This window comes from Dipodomys merriami, unplaced genomic scaffold, assembly GCF_024711535.1.
Source record: "Dipodomys merriami isolate MVZ:Mamm:240054 unplaced genomic scaffold, mDipMer1.0.p SCAF_110, whole genome shotgun sequence".
Lineage (NCBI taxonomy): Eukaryota > Metazoa > Chordata > Mammalia > Rodentia > Heteromyidae > Dipodomys > Dipodomys merriami.
Genome location: NW_027202383.1, coordinates 1,485,821 through 1,513,546, shown reverse-complemented (window position 1 = coordinate 1,513,546; position 27,726 = coordinate 1,485,821). Strand labels below are relative to the sequence as shown.

The 27,726-nt window shown below is 42.9% G+C and overlaps 1 protein-coding gene across 1 annotated transcript in view; it reads left to right on the top strand.

The window, feature by feature from the left end:
- Nol10 (nucleolar protein 10) overlaps window positions 1–26,480 on the top strand; it is a 94,251-nt gene extending 67,771 nt beyond the window's left edge. The window contains exons 17-21 of the mRNA XM_070015259.1: window positions 1,793–1,882; window positions 12,333–12,506; window positions 12,759–13,006; window positions 22,587–22,689; window positions 25,796–26,480. Coding sequence (XP_069871360.1) covers window positions 1,793–1,882; window positions 12,333–12,506; window positions 12,759–13,006; window positions 22,587–22,689; window positions 25,796–25,915 — 735 coding nt within the window. The 3' untranslated portion in view covers window positions 25,916–26,480. The remainder of the gene's footprint in view (window positions 1–1,792; window positions 1,883–12,332; window positions 12,507–12,758; window positions 13,007–22,586; window positions 22,690–25,795) is intronic.
- Window positions 26,481–27,726: the final 1,246 nt, after the last annotated feature.

Sequence of the window (27,726 nt, the reverse complement as noted above, 5' to 3'; positions counted from 1 at the left end):
TGGTACTCCTGAGCCATAACAAGGATGCCCCTGGGCATGTTGGAAACTGCACACTGGCGTCCACCGCCGCTGCTGCTGGAGCCACCTGTTGCTTCCATGGAGAACAACTGTTACTGTGTGATGCCAGCCCAGACACTGAGCAGACAGGGAGGAGCTTCCTGTCTGCCTGCTCACGCCTTCCAGTCTCCCTGGCGTCCTGTCGATTAAGTTCAATCACTGAGTGATACAGTTACTTAACAAGCAAACATCAGCTTAAAATACATACATGGTAAATATATAGGTAGCACTATACATTTTGTATATATACATATACACACAGACACACACATATATGCTGTTTCAGTGCAAAATATCAGTAATTTGTTTGTTATCTAGTACCTTTTCTATTTTCCAGACTATTTGTTCAGAACTTTATATACTATATATATATGTATATATAGTATGTATATATTATATGTAAATATACACATACACATATATATTAGGTTACAAACAACCAGGGAGGATTTCATTGTGACAGGTCCACACATTTCCACTGTCTTCTAATCAGCCTTCCTCTGTCACTCTCCCTGTGTCCCTGTCCCCTTGTATACAAAATTTTGAAGAGCAATAAGTGTGTGTGTGTGTGTGTGTGTGTGTGTGTGTGTGTGTGTGTGTGTGTGTGTGTGTGTGTGTGTGTGTGTGTGTGTGTGTGTGTGTGTGTGTGTGTGTGTGTGTGTGTGTGTGTGTGTGTGTCTCTGCCAGGTATCTCAGAGACCAGGATGTAGAGTGTTTTATCCTTGCTTTCATTATACTTGTCACAGTCGTATTTTACTTAGTGTACTGTGGAACATAAAACAAGGAGGAAGAAGACAATAGGTCTCGCCGGGCGCTGGTGGCTCACGCCTGTAATCCTAGCTACTCAGGAGGCTGAGATCTGAGGATCGCGGTTCAAAGCCAGCCCGGGCAGGAAAGACCGTGAGACTCCTATCTCCAATAAACCACCAGAAAACCGGAAGTGGCGCTGTAGCTCAAGTGGTAGAGCGCTCACCTTGAGCTGAAGAGCTGAGGGACAGCGCTCAGGCCCAGAGTTCAAGCCCCACGACCGACAAAAAAAAAAAAAAGACAATAGGTCTCTTAGCACTTTAAAAGCTTTACCTGAAAAACTGTCACTCCCATCTACAATTCTGTAGAATTTTGCCAATCTGGGAGCAGTGTGCAGTATGCGTTAGCAGCACATTTGCAGGCACCTGCACCTCTATCAGAGGCTGCAGCTCCAGACCTGCCAGCAAGCTGCTCTGCATGCTGGGAAGGGACACAGGAAGATGAGTTCAGGCTGTGTGGCTTGCCTGATACCTTGGATCTACATTGTTTCTTGCTCTGGAGAAATTTAAAAATAAGACTTAAGCCAGACTCTAGTGGTTCACACCTGTAATCCTATCTACTACTCAGGAGGCTGAGATCTGATTATTTCAGTTGGAAGCAAGCCTGGGCAGAAAGGCCGTAAGATTCTCATCTGCAATTAACCACCAAAAAGCTGGAAGTAAACTCCATTGGTAAAATACCAGCCTTGAGCAAAAAAACCTAGAGAGAGGTTGGGGATTTAGCTCAGTGGAAGAGCACTTGCCCAGCAAGTGCAAGGCCTTTAGTTCTGTACTTGGCTCTGGGCGAAAAAATCCCAAGAGCAAGTGCCTAGACCCTGAGTTCAAGCCCCAGGATTGGCACACAAAAAAAAGAATTTGTGAAATTCCTCACATAACTATTAACCTTGAATGCTAAAATGTGGATATATTACAAGTTTTGTTTTTCATAGAAATTGCCAAAAGTGAACAAAGAGCTGGCCCTTAAGTTAATTGAAGAAGAAGAAGAGAAGCAGAAATCTACATTGAAAAAGAAAGTGAAGGTAAGATTTTCTAAGTTGTCTGTATATTTTTGGATAGTAATCTTTATCTTTTTTATTTATTTTACTTAATGCTTGTAGGATAGTTTCTTTTTTGTTTTATCCTTGCTTACTTACTTAAAAGGTAGCATCTACTAAACATGAAAAGTTTGGAAAATAGGACAAACGTGTCAAGAAGAAAACTATGTCAAGGAAAAATATCCATAATATTTAGTCAATTTCCTTCCTGTCTTAATTCACTTAAAATTTTAAACTTCTACTAGCAAAATCATCTTTATATGTTATGTTCAATAATATACCACAGGTGGTTTCCCATTGCATTAAAATTCTTTTTAAGTATTTTAATGGCTATATAATCTGTCTTATGAATGTATTATAATTTACTTAATCCTTTCATTGTGAAGTTTTTAGATTGTTTAGTGTTTTTCTCTGTATTAACTAAGTTTGTTTTTCAGAATTGACTTTATTTTGTTGTTTTTGGCATTTCTGAGCTTTGAACTTCGCTAGCCTAATAAAGTTAGGGAATTGGAATCTCAAGGACTTTTCTGCCCAGATTGTTTTGTTGTTGCTGTTGTTGTTTGTTGGTCGTGGGGCTTGAACTTGGCCTGAGTGCTGTCCCTGAGCTGTTTAGCTCAAGGCAAGCGCTCTACCACTTGAGCCGCTTCCAATTTTCTGGTGTTTAATTGGAGATAAGAGTCTCAAGGACTTTCTTGCCCAGGTTGGCTTTGAACTGCCATCCTCATATCTCAGCCTCCTCAATAGCTAGGATTGCAGGTCTGAGCCATCTGCGCTCAGCCCAGTCTGTTTTTGAATCATGATCCTTCAACTCTGTCTCCTGAGTAGATAGGATAACAGACCTCAACCACCAACACCTGTCTCAAGTAGCCCTTTTTTTTTTCTTTTTAAATTAAGCCTTTGCATTACTGGGAGCACCCAGGCTGACATGCAATTACTCCCTACTTTTCTGATGTGACAATAGACCCAGATGAATCATATAATGAATAAGGGTTAGTGCTTTGTTTAATTGGTGGTGTCCTGAGAAGAGACTTTTATAGTTTTCCAGATATATAAGACTTCCTGGGTCCTCTCCAGCCCTGTTTTCTTATCTGCTTGGAGCAGGCAAGCAGAGAACCAGGTGTAGTTAGGCATAGCCAGACTGTGAGAGCCTGTAGCACCTGTGTCTTCAAGGAAGGGACCTGCCTTCTAGATCTGGGCCAACCTGAGGAGCTCTCAGGAGGTTTTTAGTCTTTTAGTTCCTTCTTTCTCTGCTCTCTGCTTTTGAAGCATGTAACTGAATTGGAGCGAGGTGAGCTCTTGTGCATCTCAGTTTCAATTCCTCCTTCATCAGAACCAGGGTCTGGTTGTATAGTAGTAGATGACTCCCTTAGCTTTGAAGTGTCCATTTCTTCTGGAACATGAAAGGACAGATGGGATATGCTTTGCTATGACTTGTATGTCAATTCAGACTCACGACTCTCTTGCTGGCCTCTCTTCCTCAGCCTCTTCCAGCATTCCTTCATCTAGTCTAGTATATTCTCTCCCCCTTCCTTTTTGGCCTGGGCACTGTCCCTAAGATGTTTTTGTGCAAGGCTAGTACTCTACCACTTGAGCCACAGCTCCATTTCTGGCTTTTTCTGAGTAGTTTATTGGAGATACAAGTCTCACGGACTTTCCTGCCCTGGCTGGCTTTGAACCTCAGTCCTCATATCTGAGCCTTCTGAGTTGCTAGGATTACAGGCATGAGCCACCAGCACCCAGCCTAGTAGATTCTCTTAATGTATTATTTAAATCAATTTTTGGAAGGCTTAAGTAAATAAATAGATGGCTTTTGTGTTCCCTTTTTCATTACATGAATAATATGCCAGTGCTGAACAGTGACAGACTTATATTTAAAATTTATGTCCATAACATATTGTGGCTCTGCACCACTGTGTGTAAGTGTATGAGTATACCTTCAAGCAGTAAGATGTGAGCGCTTCTTGCTCTGTGACTTTCAGCATCCATGCTGCCTGAGGATGGCTGGGATATACCTTCCCAGCTGCACGTTGTCACCTTCCCGAGCTCAGTGGAAGTAACCCACGTGCCAGAAGCATTCTCAGGAAGAGAGCAGGGGAGAGCACAGGCTGGAGGCATGTGCATTCCATGTATGTCTTGTGCTCAGGCTTTTTTTTCGGGGTTGGGGGGGAGGTCCAGTTGTAGGGCCTGAACTCTGGGCCTGGGCACTGTCCCTCAGCTCTTCAGATCAAGGCTAGCGCTCTACCACTTTGAGCCACAGCACCACTTCCAGCTTTTTCTGCTTATGCGGTGCTGAGGAAATGAACCCAGGGCCTCATGCATGCAGGGCAAGCACTCTACCACTGAGCCACCTTCCCAGCCCCATGCTCAGGCTTTTAAGCCCCACATGGCTTAAAAGTTACAGAGGGGCTCTGTTTTCATTTTACTTCTACACCAGACCCTTTCACGGGGCTCCATGGTTGTACAGATGTAGGAGCTCAGCCTCATTGTTCCCCTTTTCTGTGGGGGACTTGAGGTTGACAGGATACACATTAGAGCAGGATGGGCTAGATGACATGAGAGTCGGAAACAAGCAAAGTGGTCCTCGATCCTCTTCATCAGTGGGAGAAATCACCAACCTTTAATGGTTTTCTTAAAACCTTAGAAATTCTTTTACTGTAAATGTGTAGCTAACTTAAGAAAATTAGAGTCTATTTAGTATACTGTAACACATTAGAAACAAAGTATATTTAAGTGCTTTATTTAGTTTTGTTGTTGTTGGTTGTGGGGCTTGAACTCTGGGCCTGGACGCTGTCCCTCAGTTCTTCAGCCCAAGGTTATCGCTCTACCACTTGAGCCACAGCGCCCTTCCAGTTTTCTGGTGGTTTATTGGAGATAAGAGTCTCAGAGACTTTCCTGCCTGGGCTGGCTTTGAACCATGATCCTCAGATCTCAGCCTCCTGAGGATTATAGGCTGTGAGCCACCGGCGCCTGGCATATTTTATTTTTGTAAAGAAAAGAAAAACAAAAAAACACTTATCCAGAGTTTTGTTTTTGTTTTTGTTTTTTTTTTTGAGGATCTGGTCATGGGGCCTGAACTCTGGGCCTGGGCGCTGTTCCTCAGCTCTTCAGCTCAAGGCTAACGCTCTACCAGTTGAGCCACAGCACCACTTCTGGCTTTTTTCTTTTTGCTTATGTGGTGCTGAGGAATCGAACCCAGGGCTTGCATGCTGCAAGGCGAGCGCTCTACCACTGAGCCACCTTCCCAGCCCTATCCAGAGTATTTTTGAGACAGTGAGTGCTTTAGTAAGAGCCAGCACTGTTTTCTCCCTTAGCCAGAGATCCGGGGTCTGGGTGAGATTCTGAAGTTTTATCCCTGTCCTGTCTCCCAGAGCTCCATTAAGATAAAGGCTTTTTACCAATGTTACTCCCACAGGAACATTGCCCTTCTTTGCCACAGCCCTCTTCCTCATTCACCTTGCTGTGACTTTGTATCAGTATCCTGCTTTCCCATAGCCAGCTCTTCTCCTGTTCTCTCTGCCTCCTTCCTTCCCCTCCCTCTCTCTCCTTTCACTCCTTCTCCCTCTCCATGTCCCTCTGTTTCCTGCTACAGTTTCATCTTTCTTGTCCATTTCTTTCTCAATTACCATTTTTGTGAAATGTTGCCTATGTTTGCCTTTTGGACAAGGCAAAATAACAACTGGTGCCTCTAGATTATGGGAACTGACCGCTTAAATTCAAGAACCAGTCACCAACAAGCTTTGAAAGTTGTGCCATTGTAGACCACCGATCATGTACCCATCTAGTACTTACCTAGGGATTTATGGGAGCTTTTGTTACACAAATACTCAGCAAACCACGTTGTACATCTGTGGGTGCTTTGTGAGTACAATACCTGCCCTGAATATTATCTGCAATGAAATCCGTGTCTCAGATTCTCAGTTTCATAATGTCATTTTATAAGGTCAGTGGAAGTGATCTTTGTGTTCACATACCTGGGAGCTTCCGAAGGAAGAAGAGAGCTCATTTTTTCTAGTTCACAGTCAAGATGGCATTTGTTTTTTTGGATCCAAGTTATTTGAAGTATATCCTGCAAATACTCATTGACTGGCTACTGTTTCTGCTACAGGTGTAAGGAGGAAGAACCGTAAAAGAGTTTACCTTCTATTGAAGAGCCATTTTTTTTCTTCCTGGCTATTTGGAGCCATGGGTCCTGGTAACAGAATTTTTCTAGAAAGTATTTACAATGTGCCCTGGATTTGCTTTTTGTTGACTTGCTAATACAAAACAGATCCTGTTAGCCAAGCTCAGTTTCATTCGAGAAATGACACAGTACATAGTCTTCCAAAATTGAAGCTGTTTCTAGAAAAAAACTAGGCACTGGTGGCTCCTGCCTGTAATCCTAGTTACTCAGGAGGCTGGGATCACAAGGATTAAAGTCCAAAGCCAATCTAGGCAAAAAAGACTGAGAGATAGCATCTCCGAAATAACCAGCTGAAGGCGTGGTTGGAGGTATGGCTCAGGTGGTAAGATCACAAGCTGAGTGAGAGACCCTGAGTTCAGACCTCACTATCACAAAAAAGAAGAATAAGAAAAGTTTATATCATTTTGTTGTTTATCAGCTTTATCTTATGTAAAATGAAGCTTTTAAATCACTCCTGAGTGAAGGAAAAAAATCTTTCATTATAATTGTAAAGAATACTTCAAAGAATTACTAATCTATTAGCAGGTCAGCAGTCTTGCTTTTGAAATGAGGTCTTCAAAACCTCCAGAGCTTTATAGCCCAATATCTCCTAACTTGAAAGTTAGTACCTTGCAGGGCTGTTCTGTTTAGGCTGCTACTGGAATTAAATGGAAGCAGACAGAAATATGCTCCCAAACATTGCTACCACTGATAACATAGTAAAAGTCTAATAAGCTGTTTACCGTACAGTTGATGTACAACCCACAATGAGAAGTGACCCACCACATAGTGTCAATAAGCGTTATCTGGATGTTATCCAAACAATGCTAATTAGGAACTAATCATTCTTTTAGCAAATACATATGTTCAGTTGGCCAAATGCTTTGAGTTGCATGGGTGTCTTTGATCTGTTTGATTTGAAAGGTTTGGGTGCTTAGAGCCATTTTCTGCAGGTTAGCCTTTACGTCACTATGTGACTGAACTCTTCATAGGTTCTGCAGCTTGGTCAGGCTGAGATCAGCATCTGAGATCTCCAGGCTGTGTGTATTCTGGGGATGGAAGACCATAGAAGAAGTGTCTTAACATCCTCAGGAACTGCTACATGCCATTTATATAAAAGTAATCCATCTCTTCCAAGAGTAGATAGGATATATACAGATCTTTTGGGTGGGATCAGGTTGTTTGAATATCCAAAATATGTATGAAGCATTTTTAGTACCAATTAATTTTATTATAGTTATACATAATTTTAAAAAGTGGTTATAGCCAGACACTGGCTCATGTCTATAAGCCTAGCTACTCAAGGAACCTGAGATCTAAATATTACAGTTCAAAGCCAGACTGGACAGGAAAGTCTGTGAGACTCTTATCTCCAAAAAAAGCCAGAAGTGGAGGTGTGGCTTAAGTGAAAAGCTTAGGGACAGTGCCCAGGCCCTGAGTTCAAGCCCAGTACCAGTGCATGCATGCTCCCCATGCCCCCTTCCCTCAACACACACAAAGAAAAAGAAAAAAGGAAACAACGATCTAAATGTTTCTATAGGTCTGTTGGGAGAAATGGCTATCCCATTGTCCATATCTTCCTTTTTTCTCCTCTCATTTTTATTTCCTTGGAGATGAACATTTTTGCCTTATTAATTGATCAACTCAATGTAAAACTCTTAATATTGCATTTAGAGTTAAGCATTTTTTTAATCCCTTGCATTCCAATAAAGCTATGGAGTAATTTTGGTTAAGTCAGTAATTTTGGCATTTACCTTATTACAACTGTATAAATGTTCTTTACTGCCTAGCAAGAGCCAACTGATTATTGCCTCAATCTCTCACCCAACTTCTATTTCCCTGTAGTTAGTCATTGTTTCTCTGGTTGTCTGCATGGTCAGCACTAATCAAGCCCTAGCTCTGTAGCATGTATCTAGACCTCCCTCAAGACAGCTATGCAGGTACCTGCTTAAAGAAGTTACTTCTGGGTCTCCCTGGACTGATTGCCTTCTAATATTGGAATTTCCCTTTGTCATTTTCCTAAGGATTCATACCACTTCAACACTTGTTGGAAAAAGGATTAGAAGAACCTTGAGTTTTCTTGAAAGAATGTAATTTCCATCCTACTATTTTCCAATCCAGATGAGTGGTCAGTGAATTTGGATTTAGTAAATGCAATTTTAAGATGCTGTTTCTCCCAGAAAGTGATGAATAGAGTTGCTTCAGTAAAAGGGGAAGTGTCTGCTCACATGAGTAGCCTTTGCTGTGTTGAACACTCATTTGCAGGGCAGACTCTATCCCAAATGGCTGACTGATTGGTGAGCCCTTCAACCTAGAAATGTATCTTCAGTGCTAGAGAGTTTTCTTGAAAAAAAAAAATTAGTTTTTCCTAATGTGATCTTTGGTTAGCTACTCATAGTGAAGAGTGCAGGAATTGGAAAGCACATGACAATTCTGAGGGAGGGACCAGCCAGATCATTTGGGGAAGATCTGAGGTCTCCCTCAGCTCTTTCCACTGGTGAAGGCCTAGTGGCCAGCATGATGAGAAGTGACACCTGCAGGTTGCAAGAGCCTGGGAGCCCGGGGGACAAAGGGCACCTCAGCTGTAGGTGCCAGCCTTCATGTCCTCTCCTGTCATCAGCACACTCTTCCTCCCCAGGACAGCGCTGGCCCCCGCCAGGTCCTCCTCCTCTCTTCTACGCAGAGAACGACAAGGCTGCAGAATCTATACTTTAAATGATATCACTCTTGTATGTTACTATTTTTTTGACAGAATAGTAATAATAAGCACCTACTAAGATCTGCAGATTTCACACTTTGAAAAAGGACTCTAGGATAGATGGTGCTTTCAGATGTTTTCCAGATGTTAGTGGCCCATGTTAAGCATGTATATATGCATGTTTATAGGGTACATCACTGGTCAGACCCGTATGAACAGTCACAAGCATTTTACTAACTTGAAGACAGCAATGAAAAAACAGACTAAGGAAAAATGCCCAGGAGAAATAGTTTTATAGCTGGATCAGAAAAATTACTTTGTAGGGGCTGGGAAGGTGGCTCAGTGGTAGAGCGCTTGCCTTGCATGCGTGAGGCCCTGGTTCGATTCCTCAGCACTACATAAGCAAAAAGAAAAAAGCCAGAAGTGGTGCTACGGCTCAAGTGGTAGAGCGCTAGCCTTGAGCTGAAGAGCTGAGGGACAGCTCCCAGGCCCAGAGTTGAGGCCCCACGACCAGAACCAAAAAAAGAAAAAAGAAAAATTACTTTGTCATTGTTCATCTAAAACATACGCAAAAAAGAAAAAAAAACATAAGTGGCGCTGTGGCTCAAGTAGTAGAGCGCTAGTCTTAAGCTGAAGTCCAGGCCCAGAGTTCAGGCCCCACGTCTGGACCACAAAAAAACAAAAAACAAAAAGCTGGACATTGGTGACTTGTGTCTGAAATCCTAGCTACTCAAGAGGTTTGAAGCTAGTCTGGGCAAGAAAGTCTGTGAGACTTTTACTTCAATTAACCACCAAAAGGCAAAAAATAGGCTCAAGTGGTAGAGAACCAGCCTTAAACAAAAAGTTTCAGGCCCTGAGTTCAAGCCCTAGGACCAGCATAAAAAAAGAAAAAAAAAATGCTTACTAGAAGCAGAGTTTGGAGGCATGTCTTAGTTGGTAGAGCACTAACCAGTGCAAAAAAGCAGAAGAAGAAGCAGGAGGAGAAAAGAAGCAGGAGGAGAAGCAGAAGGAGGAGGAGGGGGAGAAGAAAGGGAAGGCAGGGGCAGGGGTGGGGGGAAGGAGGCTGGGGAGGGGAGAAAGAAAGAAATTACCAACAACAAAAAAGTACCAGAAGCATATTTTCACCATTATTTATTAAATATGGTTATTACTTTAATAAATAGAATAAGATACAAAGAAAAGATTGCCTTGTTTTTTAACCTAAAAATGGGCACATAGCCATTGACTTAAATATCCAGATCAGATAACTCCACAATTTACCTAGTAGCACCTTCCTATCTACTAAGTCCTGAGACATTGTTCCCAGAGACCTGATGCTGTCATCAGAACCAAAATGACAGACACCTACATCACACTTATATCTTAAATAGAGCATCATGTCTTACCACTTAGCATATGCCTTTTCCTTAATGCTCTAGTGATGGATTCTACCTCATGGAGTTACCAGTGTCTGTCTAGTCACATAAGGTGGATAGTAGACAGGTGTTTCTAACCCTGTTTTGAATTCTTGCCTCCTGCCTCACCGATTGCTGTATCTCAGTTCTGATTTACAAATGGATCTCATAATAATACTTTTCTGTTCCTATTATCCTAGTCCAGACCTGCCTCTGTCCTATTCGTGGCCTCTGAGTCTCCCAGAGGACTAGACTGCCCCTCAGCAGCCCACTGTATACCATGCTGTGCTATATTTTCAGCAATGTTCTATGGTCAGCTGAGATCACTGAGACACCCCTGTTTATCATCTGTCACTCCTCTCTCCTCTTTATAGTGCTCCTCTCACCCACCTTCAGTGTAACATCATGATGTTCATAATCCTTTTTAGCTTGAGATGATTGAAAGACCTTTTCAAATTATGCCAGTCTTATGATATCAGGCAATTCACTACTATTCAGCTCAAATCTCAGTGTTCTTATTTCTGCTTTTCTCTTCCCAGCCTTCTCAAAGATCCACATCCCTGGGAACCCTTCTGCGCTGTCTCTTGTTGCAGACTTGTACCATGTCTTGTAGCAGACTCTGTAGCTCTTTAATTCTTCATGAGATGGGGTCAGGAACTAGATCTTCCTATTTCTTCCTTGGGCATAAGTCTGTTTTGGATGTAATATTAAATCAGGGAAGACTTGTGGGATTTTGGGTCAGGATTTAACAAATGAGGCCAGGGAACTAATAAAAGGCCATGTTCTTTTAATGATTTACAAGATTTTTGTATAGTTCTGTCAAACAACTCATATACTTACAACTTTATTCTGAGTAGTGGAGGGTCAGACAGTAAAAGATATCCAGTTCTGTCTCAGACCACACTCTGACTGACAGTCCATTCCTGAGGGAGTCGTTTGATCTGGCTTCCAGGCCTGCAGCTTACTAAAAACACACAAGGAAAGAGCCCCAAGTTTGAGGGCACCAGTCATTTTCAGTGAATAGATGGTTACAATACATTTCAGGAAGCTTTCTGTTTAGAAAGGTACAGATGAAAAGAATTCAGGTGTCAGTTCTGAGCTATCCAAATGGGTCTGAGTACTTAGCCAGAGTTGTAATATATGAAAAATATGCTTTATCCTTGAGAGCAATTAAATGATGTAGCAAAGAAAACGAGGAAGCAGCCCTTACAAGGGTTGGAAGCATCTGTATGTTTCCAGATGCCTTACTTGGAGTCTGTGATCTTGTCCTGAAAAACAACCCCCACCCCACTGCTTTGAAAATTTCTTACTGCTATATGAATATGAAGTTGACTCACTTTCATTTAGTATAATTGCTGTGCTTCAAGGGCCATGTTTCAGCCAGGCACCAGTGGCTCACGTCTGTAATCCTAGCTACTCAGGAAGCTGAGATCTTAGGATTGCAGTTCAAAGCCACCCCAGGCAGAAAAGTCCATGACATTCTTTTTTTTTTTGGGGGGGGGGGCATGGGTCCAGTCATGGGCCTGAACTCTGGGCCTGGATGCTGTCCCTCAGCTCTTCAGCTCAAGGCTAGCGCTCTACTGCTTGAGCCACAGAGCCACTTACAGCTTTTTTCTTTTTGCTTATGTGGTGCTGAGGAATCAAACCCAGGGCCTCAGGATGCAAGACAAGCACTCTACCATTGAGCCACCTTCCCAGCCCCCACAACTGACAAGAAGAAAGGGAGGGAAGGAAAAGATGGCCATGTTTCAAAAAATTATGTATTTTCTTAAAAAGTTTTTTGCACTAAAAATATTAAAGAAAAATGTTTCATATAAATTTTGGCGGTGAATGATTTTCAAAGCCATCATTCTGGTTAGATTTTATTTATTTGTTTGTTTTTATTTTTTGTCACTCATGGAGCTTGAACTCTGGGCCTGGGCTGTGCCTGAGCTCTTCAGCTCAAGGCGAGCACTCTACCACGTGAACCACAGCACCACTTCTGGTTTTTTGGTGGTTAATTAGAGATAAGAATCTCATGGATGTTCCTGCCTGGGCTGGCTTTGAACCACGATCCTTAGATCTCAGCCTCCTGAGTAGCCAGGATTATAAGCATGAGCCAAAGGAACCAAGCCCTTTCTGGTTAGATTTTAATCAGATATTGACTTAAATATTTACAACCTTTTTCTCTTCTTTTTCTTGCAGAGCCTTCCTAATATTCTCACTGATGATCGATTTAAAGTTATGTTTGAGAACCCTGACTTCCAAGTCGATGAAGAAAGTGAAGAATTTAGGCTTTTGAACCCACTTGTTTCAAAAATTAGTGAGAAAAGGAAGAAGAAACTAAGACTTTTAGAGCAACAAGAACTTCATGAAAAAGTAATGTACTCTGTATCATTTAAGCTTGCAATTTCATACCCATCTTCCATATAACTTAGAATGCTTCTGATTATACTTGCATGCTAATTGTCTGACATTCAGCTATGAGTATGCCTTATTTAATGAGAGAATTTCTTCTGATGTAAACAGTAGAGCAGCGGTCACTTATTCTAGTGGGCTAATTGTATTTAAAAGAAAAAAACAAGTCAGTGTTTGGGGAAAAGGAGCTCCTTTTACTATTTTTAATTTCAGGAAGAAGAGGAAGAACTGGAAGGAAAACCGAGTGATGCAGAAAGCTCAGAAAGTTCCGATGATGAAAAGGGCTGGGTGGAAGAGGTCAGGAAGCAGCGTCGACTTCTGCAGCAGGAGGAGAGAGAAAAACGGCGGGAGCAGCTGAAGGAGGACCAGCAGACGGTGCTGAGGCCTCAGTTCTATGAGATCAAAGCAGGAGAAGAATTCAGAAGCTTCAAAGATTCTGCCACAAAGCAGAAACTGATGAAGTGAGTACCGCCGCCCTGGCAACACTGGAGCCCCTGCTTTCCCATCACCCATGGCTCTAAAGCTGACACTCCTATCTGCAGGGAAGTGAGGAGTGCAAGCTGTAGACAGGTGACATGAGGCAAGCATCAGGCCAGTCTGGGGGCAAATGTCACCATTAAAATACACTAGTCCTTACTTTCAGTTTTGAACAACTTTTAAACTGTGGTGTACATACATGGAAATACAGAAAGCAGTCCTATGCACAGTGGTACAAACCTCGGAACACTGTTTCATTTTTGGTGATGGTACAAGAGCTTGAACTAGTGCCTTGCATTCTGCCTTGGCTCTTTTTTTTTTTTTCTCTCTCAAGGCTTGACACTCTGCCACTTGAGCCACACGTCTGCTTTTGTTTTTTTCCCTAGTTAATTGGAGGTGCTGAATCTTAGACTTTTCTTCCCAGGCTATCTTCAAATCTTGATCCTCAGATCTCAGCCTCCTGAGTAGTTAGGATTACAGGTATGAGCCACTGGCACCTAACTTGGAACACTTTAAACTGCCAAAGCCAAACTCTTGTTGTCCCTGATTTTCCCCACTGCCTACAGATAAGTGTCTTGTTCCATGCTATACAGATCAGAGGCCATAACCTGTGGCCAGTGGTAATTGAGAGATAACAAATTCTTTACCTCTCAACAAAAAGTTACTATTATTTTATTCTTTCTCTGTTTTTGAGATAAATTTTCACTATGTAGCTCAGACTGACCTTGACCTCAAAATCCTCCACCACTCTTAGGAAGGCTAGGATTATAGACAAGTATTTCTGCACCAACTAACAAAAAGTTTTTTTAAAAATCCAAATCTAATTTATGTTTACTCCATCTCCGTTACATGATTTTTGAAAAGGACACTTGGAAAACTTACCATAAGTCTTTGCAGGAAAATAGAGATGAAACAAGGGTTCAGATATATAGAGACAGAAGGTACAGTGGTGGTTGCCCAGGCCCGGGCTGGAGAATTGTGGAGCTTGTGCCCAGTGAGTGCAGTAACCATCAGTTTTAGAGTATTTTCATCACCCCAAAAGAGACCCTGTGCCCCATTAGTAATAAGCCCTCCTTTACCCATAACTCAACCATTTTCCAGATCTAGGTGGCCAGAAGTCCTAGTCTACTTTGTCTCTGTAGATTTGCCTGCTCTGATTTATATAAATAGGATTGTGTAATATGTAGCACTTTGTGTCTAGCATCTTTCACTTAGTATACTGTTTTTTAGGATGAAACAAGCTAATTTGCCACATTAACAGTTTTTTCTGAATGAAAAGCTGGAGGCTGAAAAAATACATGGTATAGAAACAGCCCTGGCCTCAGCCTATCCCCCAGCTGTCTGCAGGATCCCCTCCTCCACCTCAGCTGCTCCCAGGGGCAGCTCACTCTTCTAGATGGTCATTCCCCCATGACCATCTAGCCATCTAGAATACCCAGATCTATCAGTACTTTGCCTTGAGATTCTCAAAGTGGAGACTCATATAACTTACAGCTAATATGGAACATGTGATACAGCATGGGTGAACATGACCAAATAATATTCCTGTCTATAGATATTTGCCACATTTTATTTCTCCATTTCGCTAGTTGTTGGGTATCTGGATTGTGTCCACTTCTTGACTATTATGACTCATGATTCTGTGAACATTTGGGTACACTTTTGCCTGAATGTAGTTTTCACCATCCAAGTCTGTTCCACCTCTGAGTAGACTTGCTGGTCACATGGCAGGTCTGCATGTAGCCTTTTGTTTTCCAAAGAGGCTGCTCTAGTAGTGTATGCCAACTCTCTTTTGTATAGCTGCTGTTCTTAGGGCTTGATTTGGATAGAGTCCTGCTCAGAAGCAGATGGAAGTCTGCTTGTTTCTGTTATTCTGGTCCTGTGGATGGATTTGTTAAATTATCTGATGTTTTGGTCTTGCTTTGTTTACTATTTTAATACCCTCCTGAACTAGTCCTTTGCACAGAGATAATCACTGAAAGTTTGAATCCTCAGTGCTCTGGCTGCATGTCAGACAACTCAGGAAGTGACTTCTTCAAGATTTGCTAAAAAAAAGAACTCATTCCCCTCCCCAGCCCATATCAGGAAACTGGGAGCTTTGCTTTGAGTGTATCCAGGGGAATTAGGAGGACATTATTTTGGGCAGGGAGGGGGGGATATGAGTAATCTCACTAACATGCTTCCCTCTGTCTGTGAGCTACAGCAGGACTTTAATGTAAAAAGCAAACAGGATGAAATTTCCCTATTTAGGAATAAACAAGAGCTGAGTGGATATACACAGTAGCTAAGCATTCTTATTAAGTTAAATATTCATTAGGAGAAGAAGAGCACATCAGTAATCATAAAAGCCTGAGGGGAAAAAATCCTGTTGTTTAAAGTAATAACCCTTTGGTATGAATAGCCTACAGTCTGCTGGCATTTGGCACACACTATTTATTGAATTCGAGTCATGACTGGATTATGGTGGCAAATCCTGAACTTGCAGTATCTGAGCCTTATTTCATGAAGCATGAAACTATTATCCTTGAGAGAATGAAGTGACTCCTTACGTTTGTTCTGCGAGTTATCACAAGGCCATTGACAAAAGGCTGCATCAAAATTGAATGTGTTCTGTTTAAATGTCCCTTGGACTTGCCCAGCTTGAGAACTATTTCTATAAGGAAAAAGTAAATAACAAGTCAAAGCTCTGCATAGTCATATGGCTTTAGATAAATGCGTGGGCCTGTCAGCACAGTTTGCTAACTTTATTTATGGATTATTTACCTACTTATCTGCCTCTCCGCCCAGCCATTCATCAGACACCCAAGAGTGACTGGCATGAACCAGGTGCCATCCTGTACCTGGGAATAGGAAGGAAAGACGCATACTTTGGGGTACTGCAAATAGTCTCTGAGCCGCAGAGAGGCATGGAACAGTGGTGGAGGAAAGAGCAGGCTTAAGGTGGGAGAAATTGAGGGAATCTTCAGGAGAGGCCATGTTGGAACTGATCTTTTGAAAGATGCTTAGTCCAGCCGGGCGCTGGTGACTCACGCCTATCATCCTAGCTACTCAGGAGGCTGATATCTGAGGATTGCGGTTCAAAGCCAGCCTGGGCAAGGAAAGTCTGTGAGACTCTTATCTCCAATAAACCACCAGAAAACCAGAAGTGGTGCTATGGCTCAAGTGGTAAAGCACTTGCCTTGCATTGAATTGCTGAGGAACAGTGCCGAGGCTCAGAGTTCAAGCACTACAACTGATCAAAAAAGATAGTTGGAAGGAAGGAAGGAAGGAAGGAAGGAAGGAAGGAAGGAAGGAAGGAAGGAAGGAAGGAGAGCTAGGAAGCCAGACGTGACTCTGTGGCTCAAGTGATAGAGTGCTTGCCTTGAGCTGAAGAGCTGAGGGACAGCGCCCAGGCTCAGAGTTTGGGCCCCCCAACCAAAAAAAGAAAGAAAGAGAGAGAGAGAGAGAGAGAGGAAGGAAGGAAGGAAGGAAGGTTGAAAGGAAGAAAAAAAGATGCTGAGTCCTTACTTTCAGGGTGGGGAGGTGGAGGGGGTCCTTTTGGTCCTAGCCAACCTGGGAAGCCTTTGTTAGGAGCTTGTACAGCTGAGGCAACCTGATCAGTTTGCTCCAATCCTTCCCCCAATTGTATAAATACTTTAGACCATAAAACACTTAAAACATAGTGCCATGTACCAGTGGGTCATGTCTGTAATCCTGGCTACTCAGGAAGCTAAGATCTGGAGGAAGTCACACTAAGCAGAAAAGGCTACAAAACTCTGTCTCCAAAATAACTAGCAAAAAAAGCAGGTTAGAGATAATGGTTCAAGTGGTAGAATGCTATGAACAAGAAAGCTGAATGAGCACCAGTCCCTAAGTTCAAGCCCTGGTACTGGACATTAGTTTAAAAACAGAAGCATTGAAGGTCTCTTATTTCATAAATCTGTCACAATGTGGGAAAAAACTGGACACCTAGAGATCAACTGACAAATGGTGACCTCATCCCAGTCAGAAGTAGGGAGCGCTTACCCAAAAAGTAGGTGGGAGCAGAACAGCCTGAGAACCAAAATCTTCATACGCTAGCAGAGAGAGAAAAAGAAAAGCCAACACTAACCACATTGATTACTAATTTAATATGAAAGGAAAAAGGAGCCATCAAGGATGGCAGTGAAATGGCCTGTGCCCTCTGTGGTGGATTGGATTCAAGGCCAGAAGTATTGAGCTGAGGTTTTTACATATGAAGCCTGCAGAGCACTCAGGTCTTCTTGGAAGTGCTCAGTAGATAAGTGGAAATGTAGGTCTGGGCTCCTGAAGGCAGGCAAAGTGGGCTGAGGCTGGGGATGCTGGTCTGAGGAAGAACAGCTCTTACTGTGCTGAAACTGAGATGAAAAGGTCCCAGCACTGTGACTGTTCATGAGTTCTGAGGTGAAGGAAACAGATTTGGTATATCTCTCTTTACAAAAAATGCAAGTGTGTGTAAAATAATGTGTAGGATTTTAGAGATGTAGCATATCTCCTACCTGTTTAGGGACAAGAATTCTGATTGAAAAGATGGGCAATAACAGTGAGTTGTCAGAGTTAGCAGGGAAACATGGCGCTGAGGCTCGGAGCAGGAGTGGGGTCAGCCTCGCCCTGAGTAGGGCAGGCCATGCCACCATGAGGAAAACAGCCGTGTTGGCATTGCCTTGCTGGGAGGGGCTCCTGCTTTCTCAAACAGACCTCACATGTGATTGGGAGGGATTGATAAATGAGCAGGGAGTTTGAAAAATAAATAAATAATGTACCTGATTCTTCGCAAGGAGTTTGGCAGTAAAAGGAAAAGTGGGAGCCAGTAATGATGGCAACCACTTTTAGGCCCAAGAGAGATGTTTTGGAAGTGGACAGAGAGGAATCAACCATGGGAAGAGGGTGGTGGAGAAACGAGAGGATGGTGGCCATAGACCAAGTGGAACCTGGTAAGGAGTCTGGATCCTTAAGTGCAGGAAGCTGAGGATGGACAGTGTATGCATCCTCAGAGCCACTGGGCTCAAAGTCAGCAGGCCAGGTAGAAGCTGAAGTGCTGCTGCTTCCTTGGCAGATAGGTGTTGGGAAGCGTGTGCTTGCTGACCTTCTCTGGCATTGGGCAGCGTGGCCTGCAGGAAGCAGCAGTGGATATCTGTTCTAGCTGCTGGCTGGCTCGGGTGTGAAAGCTTGCTCTGAAGTAGCTGCCCTGTGGTACGTCCTAGAATTCAGAGACTCTTGGAAATAGTTCATGCCTTCAAGGACCTTGTCTTCATGGGCGGTTCCATAGCAGAGCTCTTTGTTGGGGTGTCGGCATTACCCTACCTGCATTAACTGTGGTCTGTTTTCTCCCCAACTAAGTATCCTCCCTGATAAATGATGGACAAGAGTGAAGTGTGGACATTCTAAAATCTTAATTTTGAAATGAATTCCCAGCCTCCAGTTTAAAGAGGTAGTAGCATGCGCCAGCAGCGCCCCAGCGTGCTAGGGTAGAGGCTGCTCACTGCTGGGTCCTCGCCGTCTCTCCAGCCTGTCAGTGCACTCATCCTCTGTACACCACACTCACTCCCGTGTGCTTGGAGCTTTTCTTTCTTTGACATGAATGGAGCATGCTGATCATTGTGTTTAACATGCTCTCGGCAATTAAGTATCATTGTAGGAACATTTCCTAAGATGAATGAGCCACACCATGTGTGTATAGTCATTGCTCCATTGTGTGTGTTGAGGTGGTTCTTGTTTTTCTCTTAGAGAGTGTGTGTGTGCAAGTGTTGCTTTAGAATATATTCCTAGCCGTGGGCTTCTCTGGGTCTAAAAGGGTGTGTGACAGACAATGCCAAATCACCCTCCAAAAAGTCTTGAGCGCTTTGCATTTAGTAGAGCCTGCTCCCTAGGCCTGCAGCAGCCATGGTTCTTAGAAACCTCCTTGATGGAGGTTTTATGTGCCTGATGGCACATAAAAAAGAAGCTCATAGAGTGAAAAAAGGACAGAAACATGAAGAATGGAACAAGGAAAATGTAGCCATATGAACTTACTTTTCTTTTGTGTTACAATAAAACTTTATTCATGAAAAAAAAAAGAAACCTCTTGAAACTTTAGTTGTGCTAATAGATGGCTCACTAGATTTCATGGTTGCTTGAATTTACCTCCCTCAGTAGGGCCTCTAAAGCAATATGTACAAACTGAAAACACTAGTTTTCCTGTGTTTTTGATAACTTTTATGGTATAGGTAAAAGTTTTCAAAATCAGTTATTTCAGAGTCCCTAAAAATATATTTAAATATACATTTAAAAATCATTTTAAAATTTTGAAGATAATTTATCTGTAGATGGTATTTCTGCACTTTTATAAATTCTGTATCTTCATATTACCCTCTCCTCTCCTGCTACCTCTCCCTGCAAAGCAATTTTAAAACTTTAGTTGAAGAGTATGATTTTTAATTAAATGTATCTAATTAGAGAAATTGTGGAGTGTGTATATATTTTAAGACCTCAAAGAAGTATGCCCTTTCCTGGGGCATTTACTGAATATCTACTTTGATTTACCCCCTTGTAGTTTATGCCCATTTTTCTCTTTTATATTAAGGCAGCCTTATTAATAATGTAGGTTCTTCCCAAGAGTCCATTCTACTTTCAGCCTTTTAAGATCTGTATCTTTTCTTAGCAATTGCCACAGATGAGTTGGGGTGGTTATCTTTTCTTAATTTAGACTATTCCATACATGTTTAATTTTATTACTAAATAGAAAGCACCCTGCTTTCTAGACCTGAAACCTAGATGGGGTGGGGGGTCCTCCCCACAGGCCTTCTCTGTATCTTGTTCCACCGTGGCAGAGCTGCAGTTAATGCAGCTGCATCTGACTTTTTCCTGCCTTTGCTGTCATTTCAACAGTCATTCTCAGGCAACAGACACGGCACTGCTGGGTGGCAGCCATGTAACAGCAAACTGACTTTCAAAGGGAGGGAAGTAGAACTTGCTTTAATGTAAAAATCTCTCCACCGTCCCCGGCTGTCTCTGATCTCCTGCCATGGCTCATTCTAAACCCCAGCTTGCCTTTCCAAGTAGCCTAGACAGAACAAGTTTTCACACGTGTGCATTGAAAGTACATTGACAGAAGAAACCTGGAGTTTATATACCTAGCATGGAGGAAATAAGGTCATTCTTAAAAGAGTAGTAATTTCCCACAATTGACTTGAAGAGTCTTTTTCTTCCCAAATTAGTGTTCTCCATGTCCACTTTGGCCCAGCGGCTCCCTAGCGGCTCCCGGAGCTCCTGTTCACTTTGAAGCTCGGAGTTTATAGCTAGGAAAGGGAAGAACAAGGTAAAATCGACAGGCAGAGGAATTTGCTCAGGCTGACATAATTTACATGCTTGTTAGTCAGTGTACACTTGAATTTTGTCCTTTTTTTTTTTTTTGTAACAAAATGACAGACTCGGATGTGACTCAGTGGCAAAGTGCTTGCCTAGCAAGTGCAACGCTCTGAATTCCATCCCCAGAGCCAAAAAAGAAAAGACAAGAAACAGTCTTAACTTCATCAGTTTGTCATGTGGGCCTTGTCATTTACAACCTAATAGACAGCGTCCTGCATAGAACTATGTAAATCAAATATGGTCAGACACACACCTGGAAACCAGAACTCCCTACATTGGAAGCCTGGTTTAAACTTGGATCCTTATGTGGCCTGGGGCCAGTCATTTAACATCTTACCGCCCTTTCTGCCATCTATAAAGGATAAATACTTCTGTCTCAGGGATGTTGAAAGGATTAATTAGTTAGTCTGTAAAGAACTTTGAAGATGAAAAGTGCTTTAAAAGTGCTTCTTAATAACATTATTGCTTAGAAAAGAGTAGCACTTTTATGCTAACCACTTTATGTCTCAAATCATATAAAGAAGCTATGTTTAGTACATTACTCCCAGTTAGAAATGAGATAAATTTCTCATGGTGTGAACATCAAACACTAGTTGTATGGTTTCAAAGAAGTATCCCAGTCTCTGGGCTCTGCAGGAGGAGCTCTCCTTAGTCCGTCTCAGGAAAGATGGGGTCGTTGCAGCCTTTTCTCTCAGGTTTGGCTTTTTTTGGAATACTAGATTTGAAAAGGTGCATTTAGCTGGTACAAAGGAGAGGTAAGAAGGAAAAACGGAAGTGCTTTTGTGTTTTACTTCTTTTTTATTAGGTTTTTTTTGGCAATTTTTATTAGCATATATTAGCATACCAGGGGAATTTGATTATGACATTTCCAGGCATGTATATTATGTATTCAAATCATTGTTTGTTTCTTGGAAGGAGGAAATAGTAGAAGAGAAAACTTCATGTTTGTTATTGTTGTTCTTCCCCATCTTTTTCTGGTCTCCTTACAGGATGAGAACGTGCTGCTTTAGCCATTTCTAGAAGAGGCAGTGCTGTTTATGCATATATATATATATATATATATATATATATATATATATATATATATATATCTTGGGCTGGGCTTCAGTGGTAGAACACTTACCTAGCAAGCAGAAGGCTCTGAATTCAGTGCCCAGTAGGGAAGTGGGGGGAGGGGGCTTAATATATCTTAAAGCTTAATTGCTTAATTCAATTTTTCAACATTTTTCCTTTATAAAGCAAGTTAACATGGCTGGGAATGTGGTTTAGTGATAGAATGCTTGCCTAGCATGCATGAAGCCCTGGGTTCAATTCCACAGTACCACATACACAGAAAAAGCTGGAAGTGGGTGCTACTGTAGCTCAAGTGGTAGAGCACCAGTCTTGAGCACAGAAAGGCTCAGGGACAGTGCCCAGAGCCCGAGTTCAAGCCCCACAACCAACCAACCAAAAAAAAAAAAATTACAGCAACATGCAATGAAGTATTATATAGCTAGTAGAAAATTCAAGTTTAACTAGAAAGCTCAGGCCAGGATTGTTCATGAATTAAAAGACCCAACAAATGATACACACATTGTATAAGGATACCTCAAGTCAGGAAAATAAGATCAAGAAATGAAGTAAGATTTAACTTTGGGATAAAGTGTGTTAGAATAATTGAAGTAAAAGGCTGCAAGATGCTCGTAGAAATCACAGTGATTAGAGAGATCACGTAGTAATCAAGTGTAATTGCTTCCCGTTCCTGTCTCTGTACTCAGGTGGATCCATGCTAAAGGTGTTGGCTTGCTGAAGCCCAGTGAAGAGAAGTCAGAGTGGTTTCTAGCTCTTTGTATTCATTCCCTCATAGAAGAGAAGAGAGTGAAATGCTCAGATACCACCTCATGCATGGCTTAAGTATAAAACACCTTAGCTCCAAAAATGCTACAGACAGGAAATACATTGCTCCTTATTTGACTTCAGAAATATGATTCAATAGATTAGTAACAATCACTAAAGCCCTCAATACTACACTTAAATATCCAATGGGTGTCAATCAGCCATTGTTCAGATGTAGATGTCAGGTATGAGTAATGATGGTGTAAGTGCTCTGAATCTTTCCATGGGTTCCCTGATGTGAATGATACTTTGTCTTTACCACATGTGCAAGACTTCATGTGATTAATCCTAGTTGGCTAATGAAAATAGGCTAATTAATGTGGTGTTCTTTTAAATTTTCTACAGTAAAACCCTAGAAGATCGTTTGAAACTCGAAGCAAAAAATGGAACATTGAGTGTATCTGACACCACTGTTGGCAGCAAGCAATTGACATTCACATTAAAGAGGGTAAGTTGTTTTTAATATTGCTTTTTAATTCATGAAGGGACAATTCATGAAGGGTAATGTTATGTGTCCACCAGGTGTTAGGACTGCTTCCCAAGTTTTTCCCTCCCTGAGGAAGCTGTGTTCCCAGTTCTAGCATTTTCCCTGCGGCCAGAGCCCCTCACAGTTGACCGGGGGAAGCAGATTGAGGAGTGTTAATATAGCCCAGGGAGGCAGGGCCTCTGAGAGCTGGGAGTGGCTGTTGGGGTTGAGCTTCTGCCTTCTTTTGGGTCTCGCTGAAGCATGTGCTACAGCCTGGCTAAGCAGAAGTCCTAACCGTCAAAGGATATAACAGAACCTGTGGACTTCAAGGATGCGCGCTGTGCTAATGTGTTCATGTCAGCCCCATCCGGTGTTCCATACTTTCCCCAGCTGAGTGGCTCTGCAAGTTGTGACACTATTCTAAGCTCTTCTGTAAGATCCATTTCTTTTTTTTTTTTTGGTCGGTCATGGGGCTTGAACTCTAGGCCTGGGCACTGTCCCTCAGCTCTTCAGCTCAAGGTTAGTGCTCTATCGCTTGAGCCATAGTGCCACTTTTGGCTTTTTATGTGGTGCTGAAGAATTGAACCCAGGGCCTCATGCATGCTAGGCAAGCACTGTACCACTGAGCCACCTTCCCAGCCCCCTAAGATCCATTTCTTTAACCTCTGAAGTAATGCCTTCTGCATATTGGAAAGTAAGTTGCCTAAATATTTGCTATTAATTAACAAGTGAAACTACATGGTTTTACTCTCAAAAAGGTTTGCTCATTCCTAGTTGGTCACTCTCAATATAGTCACCAAGCAGAATGAATGATCAAGATTCCACCTCAGCTTCCTTTTTAAAATTGAGGTACAGGGGCTGGGAAGGTGGCTTAGTGGTACAACGCATACCTTGCATGCCAGAAGCCCTGGGTTCGATTCCTCAGCACCACATAAGCAAAAAGAAAAAAGCCAGAAGTGGTGCTGTGGCTCAAGTGGTAGAGCACTAGCCTTGAGCTGAAGAGCTGAGGGACAGCGCCCAGGCCCAGAGTTCAGGCCCCATGACCGGACCCCAAAAAAAAAAAAAATTGAGGTACAAAACCAGGCCCTCACAACTTATATCTGTAATCTTAGCTACAGAAGGGGCTAAGATCTGAGGTTTGTATTTCAAAGCCAGCCAGAGCAGACAAATCCAAGAGACTCTTATCTCCAGTTACCATCAAAAAGCTGGAAGTGGAGCCAGGTGCCAGTGGCTCACACCTCTGATCCTAGCTACTCAGAAGGCTGAGATGTGAGGATCACAGTTTGAAGCTAGCCTGGGCAGAAAGTCCCTGTGAGATTCTTTATCTCCAGTTAACCACTCAGAAACAGAAGTGGTAGAGCTCAGGTGGTAGTGAGCTAGCCTTGAACAGGAAGAGGTTTAAGGACAGTGCCTAGGCCCTGAGTTCAAGCCCTGCAACTGACAAAAAAAAAACAAAACCTGGAAGTGGAGGTATGGCCCAAGTGTTAAAAAGCCAGCCTTAAGCAGAAAAGCTAAGTGAGAGAGTAAGGACTTGAGTTCAAGTCCCAGTACCGTCACATACAAAAATTGAGCTATAATCCATAGATCATAAAGTTCTCTCCTTTCTCTTTCTCTTTTCTTTCTTTCTTCTTTTCTTCCATTGCTGGGAATCAGACCCAGGTCTTGCACGTGCTAGGCAAGCTTTCTACCATTGAGTTATATCCCCAGCCCCCAAATTCATTTTTGTATGTGTGTTAGTACTGATTCTTGAACTCGGGACCTAGATCCTGTCCCTGAGCTTTTTTAACACAAAGCTGACACCCTTCCCACTTGCACCTCTACTTCTTGCTTTTTGCTGGTTAATTGGAGATAAGTCAGTCTCACAGACTCTTCTGCCTGATTGGCTTCCTTGAACTGTGAACCTCAGATCTCAGCCTCCTGAGTCGCTAGGATTACAGACATGAGCCTCCAGTGCCCAGCTGACATAGCATTGTTATTTTTATTTTTTAATCATGCTGTCCATTGGAAGCGAGTAGATTAAAGGGGACTGGTAGGGGCAAGACCGCAGGACATGGCTCCCTTCACGGGTCCCCGAGGAAGTCCAGGGAGCTCTGGTGGAGTGTGTGAGAGCATCAGTACTGGACTTCGGAAGAACACCCAGGACAGGTTACTTTGAAGTAACTGGGAGGAAAAGGAGTGGTCAGCAAGGGCCTCCAGCAGTTACTCAGAATCCATGCCAAGAGCTCCCTAGATGTGTTTGTATGTGTGTAGCAACACAGGCACCGTAGGGCCTTTGAGACAGAGTCTCCCAACCTCCACAGCCTGCCAAGCCTGGCCTTTGTGCCACATAGGCACTTCTAGCCAGTGTGGGCAGAGCTCTACCTGCAGAAGTTGCTTTCTCAGAAACCATCCAATGTGGTTGTGAAACACTGGACCCTGCATCGAGCCTTTTCGAAGAATCTCTGCTGAAAGTCATGATGCCATTGGTGGCAGTGGGGGTGGGGAGCTGGGGAGCGTGGAGGACACATGCGGCCCCTCCTTGCCCTCAGCCCCAGGCCTCCCGCACCACTCCCCGCTGTCTGCCAACTCCTCGGCAGCGATTCCTAAGAGCAAACCTCTGCTTTCAAGTAGACTGTGATTAGCCAAAATTAAGTGTGGGTAAAAAATGCAAGGTTTTTGTTTTTTGTTTTTAAGATAGTAAAAATAAACTAATAGTCTGGCTTATAAGCAAAAGACGTAAAACAGGGTGGGCATCTGATAAGCAGTGGTGTCCTCTGCAGGCCTTTTGAAAGCGTCCAGGAGTGAAGGCTGGACTGCTACATTGGGTCACACTTGGCTGGCCCAGAGGTTTAGAACTGCTTTTCCAGTAATGATGAAAGGTGACCTGTGTCTCATCAGTCCTGCCAGGTCCTGCCAGTCCTTGCCAGGGCAAGCTTTTCGGAGCCAAGTCCAACAACCTGAGGCAGAGCCAGAGCCAGGGCAGCGTTTGCCTCTAGGCAGGCCCGTGACAGGTGGTGCTGCTGTATGCTGAGGGTCACCAAAGGAAGCCTTGTCCCTCGTTTTGCCATTGCCTTCACTCATTTTCTCATCTTCTCATCTTCTGTATTAGTCGGAACAGCAAAAGAAGCAGCAGGAGGCTGAGAAACTGCACCGACAAGAGAGGAAGAAGCTTCGCCGGTCAGCTGGTCACCTGAGGTCCAGACCCAGAAGAGGCCGGTCCTTTCATTGAGCATGGAAGTGACTCTGTTTGGGGCCAGAAGCACCACTGAGCCCAGCTGTGGGTCAAAGGGAAGCCCAGACAGGGATACCAGCTGGCCCCCCACAGCGCTTCTTTTCTAAGTTGTTGCCCCCTTTCAAATACTGTCCTTCCTGGTTTAACTGAGTAGACCAGATCCTCCTTGAGCATTGCAGAAGGTGACCCTGAAATGAAAGGTTTGCCCTGTGCCGAAAACGAAGATTGTCATGTCTTAGGAGCTTCTTGTCTTGTAATGGCCACTGCCGTTCACTGCCGGACCTCTGCAGTCTCATCCCTGTTTGCCTGGCAGTGCATCCTGGCCCTGTTCGCATTTTTAAGTTTATGTGGACAGGTTTGTTTGCCTGCCTCTGTGTTTGGGATATTTTCAAAACTATTTTTATACTAACAGGACAAATAATGGTAATAGTAACAAGTGGGAGCTACTGGTTATTTTAATGTGACACAAGGTTATTTTTCTGATTAAGTACAATTGGGGATTAACTTGATGGGAGGAGCATATAACAATAAATGCTTTTATTTGGGTGGCTTCTTTAAGAAAGATCCTTGCCTTAGTTAATTTTTGAGATTAACATTGGAATTCATGGTTTGGAAGGTATCTTTTTTATTTTTTTTATTTGCTGGTCTGGGACTCGCACTCAGGGCCTAGGCGCTATCCCTGAACTTCTTTGTGCTCAAGGCTAGCACTCTACCACTTGAGCCACAGCACCACTGCCTGCTTTTGCATCTCCTTCCATCTGGCTGCTCATGCTATCTCTTCCTTCCTCCTTTCCACCTTTTCCTTATGGTTCCTTGTCGCTGTAGGTTTCCCTTTCCCCCTTTTCTTGGGTTTCGTCTTCCTCCTGTGGTCTGTTGTGCTTCAGGCAGGTTAGCTTGCCGCAGAGGCAGTGGCCAGTGTGGGTCATATGTCCATTGCTCTGGTCTGAGAGCCAAGTCTGTTTCTAGGGTGAGTATGTAGAGCATTTGTTTGTAAGACATGGTCACAGAAAAAAATTGTTGGTTCTTGGCAAGCAGCCCATCCTGGGCTACAGTTTCCTCTCCGGCTTCTCTCCCAAACTCCTGTCCCTGGACCACCCGCAGGGGACTGGCCTCTGTGTCCAGTTGCTTTTCTCTTTCCTTTATGGACAGGCACTGCAGATGAAGGCGACTGTGTTCCAGGCCTGTCTCCCAAGCCCAGGCTCTTCCTCCTGTCCTTGGCCTCCCGGCCCTTTTCCTTCTTTCTCTGGTAAACTTAAGAGATCATTAGAAGAAAAAACACCTTTTTTAAAAAATTTGATGATTTGCTTAGGAAGTGAATTTCAAACCTGGCTTAACTTATGTGCCAATGAAGTTAAAAACCTGAGTCTATTGTGTCTTAGACTGAATTCTGCTCGGAATTTGGAAAAAGACAGCAAGGGGTTTGAATAAGTGGCTTTCATTTTTACATAAATACTGTGAATACATACTTTATTATATCTTAGACACTCTAAAACTTGTTTTTTTAGGTTTTTTTTTTTTTTAATTAAGTCTCTATTTAGCTGAGGCTAATCTTAAACTCACTATCCTGCCTTTCAGGTGCTGAGATTACAGGCATACACCACCACACCCAACTCCTATAAAGTTCATATACAGATTGGTATCATTTTTACTCTTCTCCTTTGGAAGAACATGAAATTGGCCTTATGTTTGCAGGGCCCTCCTGATTAGGCACCTGTGCACGACTTGGTTGAGGAACTGTGCACCTCTTTGAACGTGAGGGGAAAATTTACCCATAATAATTTTTTTATTAATTTTGTTCACACAGATTT